The sequence below is a fragment of the Amblyomma maculatum genome, chromosome 11, assembly GCF_055883805.1.
Source record: "Amblyomma maculatum isolate TAMU_Amacu chromosome 11, ASM5588380v1, whole genome shotgun sequence".
Lineage (NCBI taxonomy): Eukaryota > Metazoa > Arthropoda > Arachnida > Ixodida > Ixodidae > Amblyomma > Amblyomma maculatum.
The window spans coordinates 80,388,736-80,408,089 of NC_139354.1; the positions used below are offsets into that span (position 1 = coordinate 80,388,736).

At 44.6% G+C, this 19,354-nt stretch overlaps 1 protein-coding gene across 1 annotated transcript in view; it reads left to right on the top strand.

Moving 5' to 3' along the window:
* Positions 1-918: 918 nt before the first annotated feature.
* The window catches only part of LOC146174247 (uncharacterized), a 39,941-nt gene continuing 21,505 nt past the window's right edge, over positions 919-19,354 (top strand). Inside the window, exon 1 of the mRNA XM_084585360.1 lies at positions 919-1,006. Within this exon, the coding sequence (XP_084441486.1) occupies positions 1,004-1,006 (3 nt within the window). The 5' untranslated portion in view covers positions 919-1,003. The remainder of the gene's footprint in view (positions 1,007-19,354) is intronic.

Below are 19,354 nucleotides of genomic sequence, written 5' to 3' on the forward strand. Positions count from 1 at the left end.
ACCAGTACCTAATTTTGAACCTGAATATGGCTCCTGCATTTAAACAACTGCAGAAAAACCGTTGTCCTATGGTATGTCACTTCCGAGTATACATTCCCAAGGATCAAAAATATGCGCTGAGCCTACAAGTGAGGAGCCGCACAGTTGCCATGTGGCATTTAGCCCCGAGTACCGTCTCTTCACCCAACACAAACGTGAACAATGTTCATCCGGCGAATAAAAACGTTCGAAAACAGAGACGGAAAATCCCAGTGAAAACGATTCCACAATGGTTTCGTATTGTCAGGTAGCATGTTCAACCACTCACACTGGTAGGAAAAGTGGAACGCTTTCTGAAGGGTGCGAATTAGGAGATGAGCCACACGGAATTTAACCTGATTACATATTCTATGTAGTCTGTTTAAATCTGTGCTCATTGTCATACGACATAATTTTTCTCAGCTAATAATGAAGGTTAGTGCAAATACTGTGTGATACGCGATTCAGGAACTATGAAATAATGGAACTGTAACATCATGGATATCACGAAATCGGAGCATATTTCTATTCAACCACCGCGTGCGCGGCGTCAGACACGGAGTTCGAGAATATTGAAAAACGTCTCCTTCTCCGCACAAGGAGAGACCGTAGCCTTGCGCGCATCGGCGTCACCCCCACCTCATCAGCCAGCGGAGACGGTGGCTCAACCGGCCGATAATGTGCTAGTCCTGTCGAGAAAATACTGCCGCGCCTTAGCAATGACTACGCACGGCCGAAGGAGGAAGAGAGGATGATTAAAGAGCGAAATTTACGTGTATGTGCGCACCACCCATGGCCTGTTGTAACAGGCAGACGATACGCGCACTACTTATTCAGGTCCCTGTAGCTTGAGCCAGCCAGGCAGCGTTAGAGCCAGTGTTACTGCAAGTTAGGAAATCCCAATGCTGGGCTCCCGGGGTTAACCAGCTGTTCGGAGAGCCTGCAAGATCTGCGAGGGAGCGGCGTTCGTCTGCAGGATGCCCACATGGTGAGTTAAGACGTCGATCTATGACGTGCCCGGTGAACAATTTGGTGTTTGTTTATTGACTGTCTCGTGCATTGTTCAGGATTGTAAGCTTTTATGTTTATTGAAAGCCTCTTTAGTTGCATGCTTTGCATTGCCTTTCTGTGGACTTCTTTTCTGTGCGTTTTAAGTGTTCGTGTGAATTCCTTTATACGGTGTCTTGCTGTGTATAAAGTTTTTTTTTTGTTCATTCATTATGACTTCGACTCTTACTCTGGCTTGAACCGGCGAAAGCTGGGCAACAAACGGCTACCCCCTCCTGTCAATACAGGTAACTGTCTTCAGGCTGAGCTTGCTATGCATGTCGAAGGGATCTCCTTTGAGACCGGAACAGCTACCACCACTCACTCTAAAGGTGTCTTCAAATGTGCGCGCTGATAGTGGCGCATCGTTAACAACATTATAATTATTATCAGGTGAAAATGCATATGCCTATTTTGTGTTGCGGATAAAGCTGATTGTTGCTACAAGTGGCTATCACTATGCGGCTGAAATATTTGTATCATGTCATAAGGACCGTAGTGGAGATCTCTTTGCTACAATTTCCTGGGAGAGTCACATTGCTCTTTACATAGGTAAAAACGCGCGTGGTAGCTCACTGCAGTGTGAGCAGCTAGTCCAGAAATGAGGCGAGTCATACTGAGTGTTCTCTGAAAGGAACCTGCTGCAAAGGTCAGCTTGGCTCGGAGAGATTGTGTCGAGGAAGACACTAGCAATAGCGTAAGTTTGCAATGGAAGAAGGTGCCTCACCTGAGTGCCTGCTATAAACCTACAGAAAATAACACCAGGAGAACAAACACCGTAATGGCAGCAATCATTCAGTCGTGTTTACTAGCTAATGGGGCAAATCCTACGAACTTGCCACTCTGGAGACAATATTTATGAATAGACAAAAAAAAAGCCTGACGACAACTAAACCCAAGTGCCTGCCGTTGTACCTACATAACGAATCAATTCGCTTTGGAATCCTATTTCATAAAAAGAAATGCAATAAAGTATTCTGTGCAGCCAACCAATGACCTCGAGTTCTACCGCAGGAGACGCATTTTTTAGAGGTCGGTGGCCAAAGCGGCAGTCACTCCAGTGATAAATTAAATTTCAGTGCGGATGTCATGAAACACATATTAAATAGCTTGATGTAGCTTTAAGGGTTCGTTCACTAAGGCTATCACATACGTATTGAACGGAAAAGAGAAGTTTAGAAAAAACAGTCACCTCATCAGGCACAGAAAAATTGTGTCTGATTAAAGCTAAAATGAATAAAACAGACAAGTTATGTTAAGTTCAGTTCAGTTCAATTTATTCCAGTCATTCACAACGGCTGAGGACAGAGGAAAAAAACAAGCTGCTTGCACAGCTTGACAAAGCTCCCATCTCACGCAGTGGTTCGAGGCGGCGATGGCGAATAACAAAACAAAAATCAGAGAAGTCGTGGAAATAAAGAATATATACACTATTTTTCGTCTTAAGGCAGTGCAGGTTCTGTAGATTTACACACAGAACCAAATCAGCTTCAAATCGCATGGTTACTTTGTATTTCTTAGAGTTCCATTATCTTCATTGCTATGTAGGAAAATGTTTATGATTATGTCGCATGAAACTGAGAAAATGGATAAATTAGTGAAAGTATATCGGTTTAAGACTGACGATAATGTATCTCTTACCGTTTGAAGTCCATAATTTCCGAGTGGACGAGTATTCGTAGTGTCTTATATTCCGGAGAAATTATTTTCCCGCCGAATAACAGGGTCAGTTAAAACTGCAATGTGGCTGTGTACGTGGGATTGATACAGCTAAATCGCACGATACTGATGGATGACTCTTTCATTCATAATGCGGTATTTTGAAATTAAAAAAACTTGTATGTGCTAAATCTGAAGCCCCTGCTATCGCTCTCACTGCAATTTTTTGAAATATTGAAACCTTCTGAATATTAGTTTGCGTCGTCGTTCCTCAGTAAAGATTACAATATTTAACATGAGATTGAAACAGGGCGAGGTAGATTACAAATTTCGTCCTAGTAGAAAACATGCACTTTAGCTTTCTAAGTATGCAGACAACGCTATCCAGTTTACCATCCAGCCTCTTGACGTGGTCATCCAATAACATGAATTCATTAAAGTAAATGCTAAGCGTTTTACAACATTACTTGTTTCTATTCTCTTACCACCCAAGACTAAATATGTGTCTTCCACCCATTTCACATTTTTTGCTGTAAACAATATCATGTGCTTTACGGTTATCAGTAAAGAAAGTACTTCAGACAAGGAGTTAACTTTACCTAACATGCTGTTGGCCCTCTCGACTATTCTGTTCGCGCTGGTCCTGACAGAAATAAGGTTGCGTCCTCGTGAATAATTACATATTCTGTTTCGGAATCAATTTGTCCTAAATCGCTAATATATACATTGAATAATAAGAAGCCAAGAATACTTCCTTGAAGTACACCATGCTTTATTTTATTATAAGTTGAACAATTATTACATATGGAAACATACTGATATCGGTAATTTTAGATAGCTAGTATTTAGTGCCTTGTCCTGATTACCGTAAATATGAAGTGTCAGAAGAAGAGCATCGTGATTAATTCTGTGAAAAGCTTTGGAGAAATCTATGAGAAATTCCAGCGATAACTCTTTACATTCTATGTTTTACAGGATTATTTCTTTTTGTTTCATAAGAGCCATTTCAGTAGAAGTCTTAGGTCTAAATCGAAATTATTTAGTTATTACATTAAACGTGTCAAGAAAATTAGAAAGTCGTAAATGCATAATTTTTCCACGCCTTTAAAAAAAAAGGCAATATTTAAACTGGCCTATAACTGCACAGATCGTGTTTGGAAACACCTTTAGAAATTGCAAGTACTTTCGCTATTTTCTCGTCTGAAGGAAAGATGCCTATAGTTAGAGACGAGTTATAGAAAAAAGGTAAAATAGGGCATATAATTGCGAAGACGTGCATAACAGTTGTCATTTTCAGTCCAAAGCTTCTTCACTGTTCGAAACATTCATACCTTTTAATATTTCTACTATATCATTTTCAATACAGCATGTTAAGAAAATGCTGGTGCTTGTAGGGTTAGTAATGTAATCCAATGCCCTATTATTGCGTTCATTTTGAATAAGTGCACTGAAATAGGTATTACACGCATCTTGAGACATGCGACAGCAGTGTACAGCACCAGCCAGAGGTTAGTAACAAGCACAGCTGCCTGACTAGAAAACTATTATTTTTCTAGCTATGATAGCATCATTAACACAGCAAATGCATTAGAAGACTTTTGCAGTGTCAGCATTGCATTGCTTCTTAGCATACTGCCAGATTTGTCTGAAATGCAATGTGACGTCACAGCACAAAATAGGCTTTTTTTCTTGCTTATGAAGTTGAAACTTGGTATTAGCTACTACTCGTCACAAGCTATTCACTTCTATATAAGCGAAACGTCTATGTCACGAGATTTGAAAAGTGTGGTAAAGATAGTCTTTGTGGCCGCAAAGAAATAGATTTTTCGCCCCCGTCAAGAGTGATTGCGGCCGAAATGTTTGAAAGTTTCAAGGTGCATTATCCTGGATGGACAATAATTATTGATTGCAGAAAGATACGTAGCGAACAGGCATAAACCATGAAGAAAGAAAGAGTCCTATGCTCAAATTACAAAGAAGCGTACATGCTTAAGTTTTTGGTATGCGTAACACCAGGAGGGAGATTTTTTTGCTCGAGAGCTTACGGTGGTAATTTTCGGATACGCATGTAACAATTGATTGGGGTTTTCTAGACCTTGTTCAAGCTGGAAATATAGTTCTTGCAAAAAAGCGATTTCCAGCAATCAGAACAATTATAGGGAACCAGAGCGTTCTCCTTGATATGCCGCCATTTCTCCGTTGTTCATATTGACACTCACATTTAGGGACACCTAATGTATCACTCAAGTGAGAATACATTTCGAAAGGTATAAAATATATACATCTTGAACAATAAGGTGCCAACTGAATTCATCCCATGCATGGTTGGTGCCTTTCATCTCCCAATCAAGAAACGCAAAGAGCAGCCCAGCTATATTGAGCAATCCGCTTTACCGGCCTCACCCTTGAGAGCATGCAAGAAAACAAACATAGGTTATGGAAGCCTCCGTCAACGAGCCAGTATTTCAAAGGCTGGGCTGCTGCGACTTCAACCTGTCTTTTTATCAGAATATACAGCCTGCAGTAGCCATGCGGTACTAGGGAGCGCTGCGTTCACCGCTGCCACCACCACCGCCAAGTAATTTGAGGCGGCTGGCGGGGTAAGGCTGCATTCGCGTTTTACGACGGGAAGCATGTCGGCTATAATGTTCTGCGGTTTTAAGGCAATCGAATGTTTTAAAATCAACTCCCGAACACCAGTACTGGCGAAAGGACACCGCCTGTTCAGGAATGGTCATGATGTGAAAGGGAATGGTGTCGACGTGCGGCTTGGTGGCCGGGGTGCGTGTGGCTATAGTAAGTTATAACAACTTTTGCCGGTCTAATGTGTCTATTTGAGTTGAAAATTTGGCCAAATGTTAACGCAATGACCCGCTACGTCCTCGCCCCGTTCAATGCACCAACTGTTGGCGATTTGGAGACAGTGGAAAAGCGTGTAAGTCTGCGACTAGATGCAGGGTGTGTGGGGGAGGACACTCTTCTGATAGCTGCACCGCTGCAAAACATAGCTGTTGCCTATGTAGTAACGAGCCCTCGGCTAATGACCGACACCAGTTGTAAGAAACGTTCCCAAAGCAAGTGATAGTAGAATTATTTCAAGAGAATCGTTGTTCTCGAGCAGATGTTTATGCTCTTCTTGATCGCAAAAGGCACACTTATGCCAACTGTGTGCTCCCTTCTACAACAGACTTCGAGGCCACGTTGTCTACCGCAATTGCGACAACGGTTGAAAAACTCCTTTCTGTCGGGTTTGAGCGTATGCTTACCAGCTTTATTGAAGCCTTGTTTGGTATTGTTGCTAGCCAGTCATATTGCCTACCACAACCTGTGCTGGCTCCAGCATCTATTTCATTTCAAACCTGCGCTGAAAGTTTAAATGCAGCTTGTCCTCTAGTTCTGGCCCAAGTGCAGCCTATCGACAGTGTCCCTGTCAGCATTTCTCGCAAGAGTGTTTGCTTTAATGATGTTGAAATGGCATGCTTTACTCAGAAGCGCCGTGCTTCAAACTCATCCTCTTAGTCCTCCATTTCCCAGACCAAAACTAAAAAAGGGCCTTTAAAAGTTTTACCGCAATCCGGTGTGTTAAAAGATGCTCTTGCGGCCTCAATTTTAGGAAAGTAATCATGGCAGGCGTACAAGTTCTTTAGTGGAATTGTCGCTCTATTGCATCTTCACTTCACGATTTATATCTTCTTATTTCAACACATAAGCCAGACATAGTGCTCTTGCAAGAAACTTGGCTCTCCCCCGCAAAGTCATTAACCTTAAAGAAATTTCGTGTTTGCGGCGCCGATCGTGCACACGGTAGGGATGGTGGCTTATTCACTTTGATATCGTCAAAATTATGTCACCGGGCAAAAATAAGCAAAACAATAATGAATCCTGAGTGTGAGATTTTGGCTGTAGATATCACATTGCCGCAGTGTGGCCTGCACAGTCGCTAATGTCTACTGCCATATAGGTGTACGTAGCCCAGACTTTTGACTTCAGTTCAGTTCAGTTCAGTCGTTCAGTCGTGTCCGACTCTTCGTGACCCTATTGACCATGTCACGCCACGCTTTCCGGTCTCTCACTATCTTCCGAACATTACATAACTTCATCTGCAGTGCCTCGAGGATGCCATCTAACCATCGCGTTCGCGGCCTACCCCTTCTCTGGTGACCTTCAACTTTCTCCAACATCAAATCTTTCTCCAGCGACTCCTCTCTTCTCATCAGATGACCAAAGTAGCTGACCTTTACCTTAAGAATTTGACCCTCCAATGAGCAGTCAGGTTTATGGTCGACAATATCGACTGATTTGATCTTCTGGCAGTCCAATGAACTCTCAAGAGTCTTCGCCAGCACCACAAATCAAACGCGTCAATTCTTCGGCGGTCAGCCTTCTTCACAGTCCAGCTCTCGCATCCATACATCACAACTGGAAAGACCATGTCACGCGTTATACCGATCTTGGTAGGCAGTCTAATATCTCTGCTCTTTACTAGGCGGTCAAGGCTAGCCGTGGCTCTCTTTCCCAGAAGCAGGCGTCACCTAATTTCATGGCTGCAGTCTCCTTCCTGGGTAATCTTGGAGCTCAAGAAAAGAAAATCTGTCGCAGCTTCCACTTCTTGTCCATTGATGTTTCAGGCCTTGATAGGGCAAGATGCCATGATCTTTGTCTTTTTATTGTTCAGTTCACGGCCAAACTTCTCACTCTCTTCTTGTACGTGCTTCAGAAGTCTCTTGAGTTCCACTTCACTTTCACGATTAAAGTGGTATCATCCGCATATCTAAGGTTGTTGATACGTTTTCCAGCAACCTTCACTCCGACTGAAGACTCGTCCAGACTGACCTTCCTCATGATGCACTCCGCATATAGGTTAAATAGGCGGGGCGACCGTATGCAGCCTTGCTCACTCCTTTCTCAATCGGAACCCAATCAGTAAGACCATGCCCAGTTCTGACTGGGGCTTCTTGCCCTTCATACTAGTTCCTCGGGAGACAGATGAAGTCAATTAAAACTCCCATCTCTTGTAGAGCTTGCCACAATCTTCTGTGATCTACGCAGTCAAACGCTTTCGCAGAATCAATAAAGCAGAAGTAGATGGGTTTCTGGAACTCTGCTGATTTTTCCATAATCCAGCGAAGGTTGGCAATCTGGTCTCTAGTTCCTCTGCCCTTGCGAAACCCAGCTTGCACGTCCGGAAGCTCCCGATCCACATACTGCTGCAGCCTTCTCGGAGGACACATTACCTTCCTAGCATGCGAAATAAGCGCGATCGTGCGGTAGTTGGAACAATCTTTGGCACTGCCTTTCTTTGGAATGAGGATGTAAACTGACCTGCTCCAATCCTGTGGCCACTGCAGGGTTGTCCGAATTTGCTGACATAATGTATACAGAACGTTAACAGCGTCTTGGTTGAGGTTTTAAAGCAACTCAGCTGGAATGCCATCAATTCCGCTAGCTTTGTTCTTAGCAAGGCAGGCTAAGGCATATTTAATTTTACTCTTCAGGATGCCGGGCTCGCGATCAGTAATCATAACCGTCTTATGTTGGGTTTGCACATCCGGGTCCTTCTTTTACAGTTCTGTGTATCCCTGCCACCTCTTTTACTGCGAAAGCAATACTAAGATCACTTTTCAGCCGTTCGCATAGCGCGGCGGTACGCATGAAATGACCTTTTGCGTAACCCCGTGTGACGTCACGCCGAAGAGCTGGGCAACCAACTTTAGCCGTTCGCGAGGGGCGGCGGTGCACATGAAGCGGCTTTCTAACTGCCGGTCTCTCCACGAGGAGCGCCACAGGTGTTGCGACGTCACATAGTTGTATAAGTAGGCGGCCGACTCGTGCCGTTTGTGAGAAGAGGCGGTGCACACGACTATGATAGCGCCTATTGCTAAGGCGGCTGGACGTAATGAGAGGTTGAAACAACGGCATGCTGCGGAGACAACCGAGAAGCGAGAAGCGAGACTTGCGAAATAACGTGCTCAATATGCAGCTCGGCGTGAACGTATAGCCTCTTTGGCACAAACTTGCCATCCGGCTTTCGCAATACTCCAATGCATATTCTACAGTGCCCTATGATTTTTTTTATCTCTGAGGCTTCAGTGAGGTCCCTGCCACGTTTGTCCGTTAACACGTCCAGCATAGCCCAGAAGCTTCCTTGGATATCTTTGATTGTCTTATACAGAGCTCTTGTGTTCCTCAATTGGCGGCTGTCCTCAACTGCTTGGCAGTGTACGCTCAGGAAGGCATCCTTATCTCTCCTTGCTATTTGCTATTTTCTGAAAATCCGCATTGAGAACCTTGTATATTTCTCTTTCCCCCATAACGTTTGCCATCCTCCTTTCCTCAGCTATTTGCAAAGCCTCTTCAAATAACCAGTTTGCTTTCTTGAATTTCTTTTGCATTTGAACAATCTTAGTAGCAACTTCTTGTATTATATCACGAACATCAGTCCATATCTCTTCAGGCTCTTTTTTTAGATCTAATTCTTGAAATCGATTCCTGACTTCCACAGCATATTCTGATGGAATTTGATCCAGATCATACCTGAAAGGCCTTCTAGTTTTCTGCGTTTTCCTCAATCGGAGCTTTAATTTGGCAACAAGAAGCTGATGATCGGTGGCACAATCGACCCCAGGCTTTGTTTTTACTGCTTGTATAGCGCTTCTCCATCTCTGCCTGCAAAGAATATAATCAATCTGATTCCTGTACAGACCGTCCGGTGAAGTCCGTGTGTACCGGCGCCTCTTGTGCTGCTGAAAATGAGTATTCGCTATGGTCAGGTTGTTTTCTTGACCAAACTCTGCTAGCCTCTGCCCAGCTTCATTTGTCTCACCAAGACCGAACTTGCCTGTAATTCCGGATATTTCTTGACTCCCCACCTTAGCATTCCAGTCTCCCATGAGAAAAAGGATGCCTGATGATGGAGTGTGGTCTAAAAGTCATGGCAGGTCAGCATAAAATCTCTCAACGTCAGCGTCTTCAGCAGTAGTGGTTAGTGCACAGACTTGGATAACTTATGTTGAAAGGGTGACCTTGGATCCGAAGGGAAATCATTCGGTCGTTTTTGGGGTTGTACCCTAGCGCTGCTTTGCCCAATCTTCTGTTTACAATGAGAGCGACCACCCTCCTTCTCCTGGATTCGTGCCCACAATAAAAGACATAATGGTCGCCGGAAATAAATTCTCCCATTCCGGTCCACTTGAGCTCGCTGATGCCCAAAATATCAACGTTCAATCTGTCCATTTCTCACTGGACGATATCAGTTTACCTTGCGTCATAGATCTTACATTCCATGTTGCAATGTGATATATCTCCTTGCAACATTGGACTTTCCGGTCGCTTCCCATTGCCGCAGTGTGGCCCTGTCACAGTCGCTAATGTCTACTGCCCCATAGGTGTACGTAGCACAGACTATTTTGACTTACAAATTCTAATAGGGTTGTTATTGCAGGCGATTTTAACTTGCACCATACTCTTTGGGGTAACTACTCTGACTCATGTGGGTAGCTATTATGGACGTGGATGTCGGCAAATGCTGTGCGCTGCTGCAATTCTCGGGCTATAACCTTCATGCACGGAAATTCGCGATCTGTCATCGATTTATCTCATTGGCAGCAGGTGGGATAGGTATAGGATGATGATCTACAGTAGACAGTGGTGCATCTAGTGACCACTTTCCAATAACATTTACCGTCATGATGAGCCCAACGCGAGATAGCACTTTTGACCGTAAACTAGTAGACAACTCCAAATATCCAGCTTTGCTACGCTTCTCCCTCACATCTAACCTCTGTTCATGTATGACCGACAAAGCACAAAAGGTATTTTCCTCAATTGCAAATGCTACTGTAGATTCCCTGTTAACTGTGCGGTCTGCAATAAACAATAAGTCGCCATCAACATGGTGGAATGATGCGTGTGAGAAAGCTTTCCGCCATAGGAAACCAGCATGGAGAAGCCTTTCTTATAACCAGATCCCAGTAACCTGGATAAACTACAAATTTTGTTCGGCATCATTTAAAATAGGCATAGCGCAGGCAAAGAACGAGTAAAAAGAAAATGTAAATATTATTTGTCAAATCCTAGTACAGGAAGGCTTTGCATTGTTTCATGCAACGAAATAGAAACACATATTTCTCAGTCATTAGGTTCAGTAGTGTTGTCTCTACAGGAAGCAAAGCATGAGCTGGAACAAATTACGCAAGGGCCAGCATTCTTCGCCTCTGCAAAAGATATTCATGACGTCTAACGTTCACAACAGGCTTACCTAAATGCACTTGAGGTCCGGTTGGACAACATTTCCAGGAGCAGTGCAGAGTTCCCTTGCACGCTTCCATTTCCTGCTCAGACTATGTTTAGGTTGAAAGGTCCTTCCATGCAAACCTCGGCTCCAGATTGGGACGTGGTTACGGTAGGTATGCTCAAAAGTTTAGCAAATCAGTTCACTCAGAATCTCCTGGATCGGGTCACCGAATTATAATCTACAAGGCTGCTGCACGTCTGTAAAGTGGCGAGGATTATATTGCTCTTGGAAGACTCTGGTAAAGGATTTCATGTTCAAAACATTCTGCCGATTGCTTTGACTTCGAATCTAGTATAATTATTAGAAATAATTTTGCATGGCCGCCTCTCAATGCTTATTTTCGAGATTATTGCATTGAGTTCTGCCCAGATTGGTTCCCGCAATGGATGCTCAATATGGTCTGCACATGTAGATTTAGAAAGCAGAATTCGCCTTGAAGTGTGCAACAAGGAGGTATCAGCGTTAGTGACGCTCAATATTGCCAAGGCCCATGACAGCATTGAAAATTCCAGTCTACTAAACAAGTTGTCATTGTTACGCCCACCGTTCCACATTTATGCTTGGATCAGGAAATTTTTGAAAGGACGAGAATTCGTTTGCACTGATGGCTCATTATTTTCAGATACCTATGCACAGCCACGAGCGGTACCACAGGGTTCTGTGCTCTCAGCGCTCCTTTTTAATATATTAATGTGCGAATCTACGGTTCATCCTGATGTCACTGTATATGTATATGCAGATGACATAGCATTCTTCGGCTCTGCAAAATATATTCATGACTTGTATCATTCACTACAGGCTTACCTAAATGCACTTGAGGTCTGGTTGGACAAAATTAAATTGGTTTTAAGTGTGTGCAAAAGTAGTGTGCTAGTTTTTAAAACCAAAACCCCCTTATATGTTTCGTTAAACTACCGCTCAGATGTCATACCTTAAGTTGAATATGTGCGGTATTTAGCAATTACGTATGACGCTAGTATGGATTGGAGGCCTCACATCAAGTCTAATGTTCGGAAAGGTGATCGTGCCCTTGGTAGGCTCATACGGATAAGTAATAAGAAATTGGTTATGCGGCGAGATACTCTTCTACTTTTGTACAAAGCCTATGTGAGACCGATTCTGGAATCTGGCTGCATTTTTTCTGGGTGTCCAAAATATAAGCTGCACCCTTTGCTGCTTTTAGAGAAATGGGCGCTGTGCCTCTGCCTAGTGCTTCCGCAGTCAGTCTCTACCACTTTCCTGTAATTGGAGGCCCACATTCCGGACTTTAACTCCCGTTTCCGCCTTCTAGCTGTTAGATCATTCCTGCGATCATTTGAGGCAACACCCGGTGTGGCTATACTTATTTTTGTGTCAAACCGAGCCCTCTTTCTCACTCAGCATTGGCCAAGGATCTGCATGCTCCAGGTTGTTTTCACGCAGATCATTTTAGCAAACATTAGTGTGGACCTCGGTTCTATATGTCCTATTGGGTGCTCAACATCCTTTGTGGATATTAATTATGATTCTATATTTCCATCTAATGTGAAGCACTTACCTTCGTGTCTAATATTCAGTCTCCTATGTGATCACCTTGAAAAGTTCCCCGACCACACTGTAATTGCCACTGATGCGTCGGTGGCTGCGCAGAAAGCAGCGATTGGAATTTTTTCAGTCTCTTTAATGTAGTTTTTCGGGGCGTGTCCTGGATTACACACCGATATTTTTAGCAGACTTTAGGGCAATTGGGCTAGCTCTACTAAAAGTTCCCTGCAGTCCATCAAAAATACATTTTCTATAGGACTCTCTTTATGTTTTGTTTTTACTGGAGTCAGCACGAGGTGCTCTTTTGAGCCGCTCACTAAAGTATTTCATACTCGAGAGAGAAAGGATACGCTTCATCTGGGTCTCCAATCACTGCAGTATTTTCCAGAACGAGGCGGCAGATGTCCTGGCTAAATCAGCTCTTTATGTGTCTGTTTCATGTACTATCCCTTATATTACCATTTTTGGAATGTCCCGTTTTCAGTGTCATCACAACCTAGCCACTTCATGCAATGATCCCCTGCTATCTACAGCCGAATGCCAGCATCTCATATACTCATGGAAAGTTCGTTCATGTAAATCTCGGCCTTTTGGGTAACGATGACTCTCATGAGATGCAGGATTCCTCGCCTAAATCTTTATTTATGTAGATGCGGGATCAGCCCCACAACCCTTTGTGAGGCTTGCGGTGAGATTGAAAATATTCATCACTTCCTTCTCGTTTGCCGAAGGTTTTCACACCAAAGGAAGGTGCATTTAGAAATTCCAATTGCACTTTTGGTGTTTACGTTGTCGGTCCCGCTTCTACTATTCTTCGGTGCGAGTGCTAAAGGGTTCGCGTTTCCTCAAATTTGTCCATACTTACATAACTACATCAAAGCTACGGGCAGATTCCCTTGCTAATTGTATTCCAAATTTACAAACTTCCAAATTTTTGCTTCGTATTTTTTTCTTTCAATCAATTTTGTGATCATAAATTTTATGTTTTTGTTTAGCTGACAATTACATTAATGCACTAATTCAGTTTGTGTAGGACATTTGGCAGTCCACTCTGAGCCCTAGCCAATCCCCCTTCGTGGGTATGTGCCATATCAAGGCAGAAGAAGAAGAAGTAACTTCAGAAGAAGCAGCAACAGCAAGTCGAAGCAACCATCGAAGAAAATCACCGAGGTCGTTCCAGGGTCAAGCGTGGAAACGAGAATTTTCGCGCCAGAAACGACTCCTTCCCGAGGCTGGACGAGACTACCGATGGGAGACAGCAGCACGGCCGGCCGATTTCCCGCTCCAGGGGGCGTTCCGGATCCAGACGAAGCTGGAGATCTAGTTCCATGGACCCTGAGAACCCGTGGACTAAAAGCGGAGCCCGAGCAGAGCCGTGAAAATATAAGCTTTGGGAGTGGGGTTTCCCAGGCAAATGATAAGGACGAGGAGATCAATAAATTAAGGAAAGTAGTTGAGGAGCTTAAAGATATCATTAATAAGCTATTAAAGAGTTGCATAGACCAAAAGAGCAAGCGCATACTGGGTCCCTCTTCCCCATATATCGCAACCGAAATTGGCATCGAAACCAACTGACCTGGCCCCTAAGACTGCAACTCCCACGAAGCCTGCGACACCGGAGGACGAAACTATCATTGTAGAATCGGCTAGACCACCCCCAATGAAACGCAAAGGGGAAGACGCTGATCTATTGGTGGCACTAGAGAAAACATTAGAAACCAAAATTGAAGCTAAATTTTATCCTCCCATGGCCCAAATTATGGGAGCAATAAATCAAATTCAAAGCCAGATCCAAATCCTTACGAGCGAAGCACAACTGCACAGGGCAGAATTAGTTGCCATCGGAGAATGGCAGCAAAAAGCTGAGGAAAATTTTGATCAGCTCCATAAGGGCCAGAGGCGCACCAAATGAGTCTTTGATCTGGAAGTGGAACTATCGCGGCTTCCAACGCAAGCAGGCGTTAGTGCAACAGTACTTGACGCTATTAGATGTGAAACCACTAAGCTATGGCCCTGCAAGAGACGGGTAAAGCAGCACAACTGTCGGGATATCAATCTTTTTCATGTGACAGAGGTAAGAAATCTCGCTTCACAACGTTGGTTTAAAGGAACATTGCTGCAATCATGCACGAAATCAACTGGAAAGAAATTGAGGCAGTGCTATTGGAAATTCGTACGGGACGAAAAGAGCAAGCAAGCATGCTCCTCTTAAATGTGTATTGTACACCCCAGCAGAGAAAGGTGAGATTCAAGGCCCTCTTTCGCAAAGCGATAATGACAGCAGGAGTAATCCCTTGCTAATAGTCGGTGACTTCATTGCGACGCATCCGGAATGTGGTTACACTAAACAAGATCCTAAAGGCAGACAGTTATGGGAAGACGCACACGAGCTGGGACTCACTTTTCACACGGACCCTAGTTTTCCATCCAGGGTGGGTAACAGCGTCTGCGTAGACACTTCCCGTGACTTGACATTCTCCAAATATGTGACAGATCTGAAATGGCAAAATTCGGAGCAAAATTTTGTCAGCGACCATTTCATTCTGGCCTCGGTCCTTAAAAATGAAGTAAATACACGCCGTGTGTGTCAACCGAGGGTTACGCAATGGGAGCTATTCAGAGAAAAGCTAGGGAAGGCTGCCGCACAAAAGATTACAAACATAGAAAAATGGACGGAGGCTCTCATGCGTCACGTTGGACAGGCAACAAAGACTCTTGAAGGGGACGATTCCCCGAAGATAGCTGATAGCAAACTGCTTCACTTGTGGGATGTAAAATATGGTATGGAGCGCACATTAAAGAAGCAAAAGTGAAACCGTAAACTTAGAAGGAGAATAGCTAGACATAACAAAGAAATTGAAAATTATGCGGTCAAACTATGCGAACAAAATTGGTGCAGCAGATGCGGCGAGATGGAAGGGGGCATGAGCGTTTCCAGATTGTGGGGTCTGCTGAGACACCTATAAAATTCGACCAACTCAATCTCCCGATCAGGAATTAGATTATCAAAAGCCAGGCACGCGTTTAAGGGTACAGACGCGGAATTTATGGATGAAAAAATCAACATGTACATTGGCGATACTCATAGTGCCCCCATCCAAGAGTATGACGGAGTTCCCAACGAGGAGGTGGACGCACCCATCACGGAGGCGGAGGTCAGGGCAGAAATATTGGGACTAAAAACGAAATCGGCCCCGGGCTCTGGCGGGATAACTAAAAAAAATTTAAGAAACCTGTATGATGACTCCTTAAGTGCTCTTACTGAGTATATGCAAGAAATTTGGACTTAAGGCCACTTTCCTCGGCAGTGGAAGTCGGCAAACGTAATTGCAATCCCAAAGCCGGGCAAACCCCCAAAACTAGAAAATCTAAGACCTATTTCTCTAACCTTATGCGTGGGGAAATTGATGGAGCATGTAGTCCAGACACGACTGACGCGCTTTATGAAGAAAAACAACCTGTGGTCGCGTGAGATGGTCGGCTTCCGACCGGGTTGGAGCACGCAGGACGTGATGCTCCAAATCAAATACCACATAATCGACTCGTATTCTAGAGAAGCCAAAGTGACTCTCGGCCTGGACTTGTCAAAAGCTTTTGATAAAGTTAAACACGAAGCGATTCTCGACGGTCTCCAAAAAATTGGCGTAGGTGCACCAAACAGAACTGCCTGCATAAAGTTTCAAGATATTCAGTCCCCCACAGTGACGTTAGGGAGAAGGGGAACGCCGCAGAGTTCGGTTCTCTCCCCGTTCATTTTCAACGTGGCGATGAAGGGCCTCCCAGAAGCTCTGATGTGCATAAAGGGGCTGAATTTCAGTATTTATGCGGATGATATTAATCTCTGGATTAACCAGGGTAGTGATGCGAGCAGTGAGGAGCGCCTGCAGGCTGCGGCGGACACTGTCGTAGACTACGCTGCCAGTAGGGGTCTATCACGCTCCCCGCAAAAATCCTAATTATTCATCTATAACCCAAAGTCAATTCGATGCAAGCGCAGCTAGACATTTGACATTAAAGTAGAAGGGAAACCAGTTCCAAAATTAGATCAAATCAGAATCTTAGGACTATTCATTAAGCACAATGAATATAATGATGGAACAATCAAAAAGCGAGAGGAATTCGCCACCCAAGCCCAGGCATAATTAGAGGGATCGCGTTGAAAGGACGAGGCCTGAAGTAAAGAAGCTTGGTTAAACTAACCCAAGCTTACGTAATAAGTCGCGTGAGCTATGCCACGCCGTTCTTAAATATCGGGTCAGAGGAGAAGAAGAAATTAGACTCTCTCATTCGACGGAGCATAAAGAGGGCCCTAGGCTTACCAATTACCACATCCACAGAGAAGCTCCTTTCTATGGGAGTGCACAATAGCTGGGACGAAATAGCGGAGGCTATCAATTTCGCAGCTGGAAAGATTAAGTCGAACTACCACGGGCAGAACTATACTCGAAATGGTAGGCCTGCACACAGATAGGGAACTAGGAGAAAAATCGCGTATCCCACAGGACTGCCCTCCCCCGTAGCATGCATGGATGGAGAAGAGACCAGAAACACTAACCAGACGCTTCGATTTGATGGACAGCAAGTAAGTGGCGTACGTGGATGCGGCAAGTGACAAAACGGGGGCGGCGATCGCTTCTATGGTCGACGGCCGAGGTGCCCTGGTATTAGCCGCCACCATTAGAAGCCGCAACGCCGAAACGGCTGAAGAAGTTGCAATAACGCTCGCTTGCGTCGGAGCGCAAGCCAATTTCATAATCAGCGATAGCAAATAGGCTATTTGGAATTTCAGAAAGGGTAGGGTCTCGCCGGAAACGGCAAGGATTCTGGCCGCCTAATTTAACCTAATTTGAACAACTGCATACACGTCCGTTCCTGGCAACGAAGCGGCCCACGAGTTAGCCCGAGCTCTCTACTTCCGGGTAACTGTGGAGCCACCCGACTGCCGGAACATGGACGAGCGTCTGCAAAATTATACGGAGATTCTTCAAAATTATAGGTTAAGCAGGAGACTGGTGCCACCGCCGGATAAAAGTCTAAACAATAGGAAGGCAGTCGCATGGCGGCGCCTGCAAGCTGGAAACGTTGTAAACCCGGCCTGGGCGTATTATGTCCAGATGGATGCTACAAAAAAAAACGAAAAATGGAAGCACTGTGGGGAGAGAGGGACCCTTGACCATATAATCTGGAAATGTGCTAGCTCCCCAGGGGCTAAAACAAATATGAATTGTAGAGAAGCCTGGGAAGCCCTGCTGCGGAGCGAGGTCCCTGCTCCACAGCAACAAGCCATCCGCCTGGCGGAAGAAGCCGCGAAGAGCCAAGACCTCTTTGCCTGCTTCTGATCGCGGAGGTCTCTGCTCCCGTCCCTTAGGCCTGCGTGCCGGGGGCGGGAATTGGGGGCCTCCTAATCTGGCGGAAAATAAAGTTGTTATCATCATCATCATGCTTATACGATGCTGACCCCGCCGGGCGTTCGATCAAGGCATCCTTGCGGCGCCTTTCATTTGCCGCTGTCTCGAACTCTGCACCACACAGCAAACTGAGATACACCCAGATATCTAGGAGGGGTTAGTACAGCGGGCATCACTGGCGTTTGAAATTGATTAACAAGACAGAAAATGTGCAGTATCTGTCACAATTCTCCGCGGACACATGTACCACGCCGTAAAAGAATGGAGGAAGGTGAGAGTGAAAGAAGAGAGGGAGATAGAGGTGTGTAGTGGAGGTATACGATCCATCGCTCTATAATGAATTTCGCCCTTTAGTGGCCCAATGTGTCATCTCGAATTGTTTTGTTATCGTTCTTATATTCCCCTGAAGCTGTTCTCTCAAGTGAACAAGCAGGAACATAAAGAAGCTGATAATTTGCACTGCACGGAATAAGGTATTCGTATTTCGTATTTAACATTTCGTATGTTAACATATTTTTCTTAGAGCAATACTTTCCATCGTACGGAATCAAGCATTGTGTGTCGTAAAAATATTTTCGGTTGGGGCTTCAAGACAATAAAGGAAAAAAAAACAATTCTCGACCTTCTGCTATCAAGAAGGTAAGCATAATTTATGGCAGAATAATATTCTCTAGTATTTAAAAAGGCGAAGTGCATTGAACGCCGTGTGCGGCGCACAGAAAGGCATGACAGCAAGCTCAAGGTTGTAGCAATATTATTTTAGGAAGTAAACTACAAGAGCACACCACTTCGCGACTGACGCTCCACACGTGCGCACAATTGACCAGCACATCGTCACACTGAATTCTTCCTCCAGGCTGCTGCACAGGACGGCGAAGGAAAGCAGTTCATGTGCGTGCAGAGTTCATTGTAGTACAACGACAAGAGACACAGAACGGTACGTTACGAAAGATTAGTGTGGAAAATATAAAGTTCGCTTGGGTGATCCGTCGAGTTAGCGGCAGCGCGAATACAAGTTCGTTGAAGAAAAGCGCATAGGAACAATGTGGTTCTCAGGTAAACGAGAAAGCCGGGCCGGCCATTTCATCATCCCTGGAGCCAACGATGGCGGCTGTCGCCACTCAGATAAAGTTTCTTGGGAAGGGCCCGGCACACGGAACAACGATGAGTTAGATATTGACCTAAACCAGAGCGGTCAAAGCTAGACGATGAACATAGAAACAAAGTGTATTTGGAGTTGCTCGGCGGTGGCAATGTCACTCAAAGATGACTTGTACTATGAAGGAAAAAAACTAAGGAGGCAGCACGCGGCAGTACCCTAGAAGTCTAGTCATAAAAAACAAAAGGGAGCGAGTGATTCCTTACGTGCTTGACCACGAGATAGGGGGCGGTAATATCTACTACC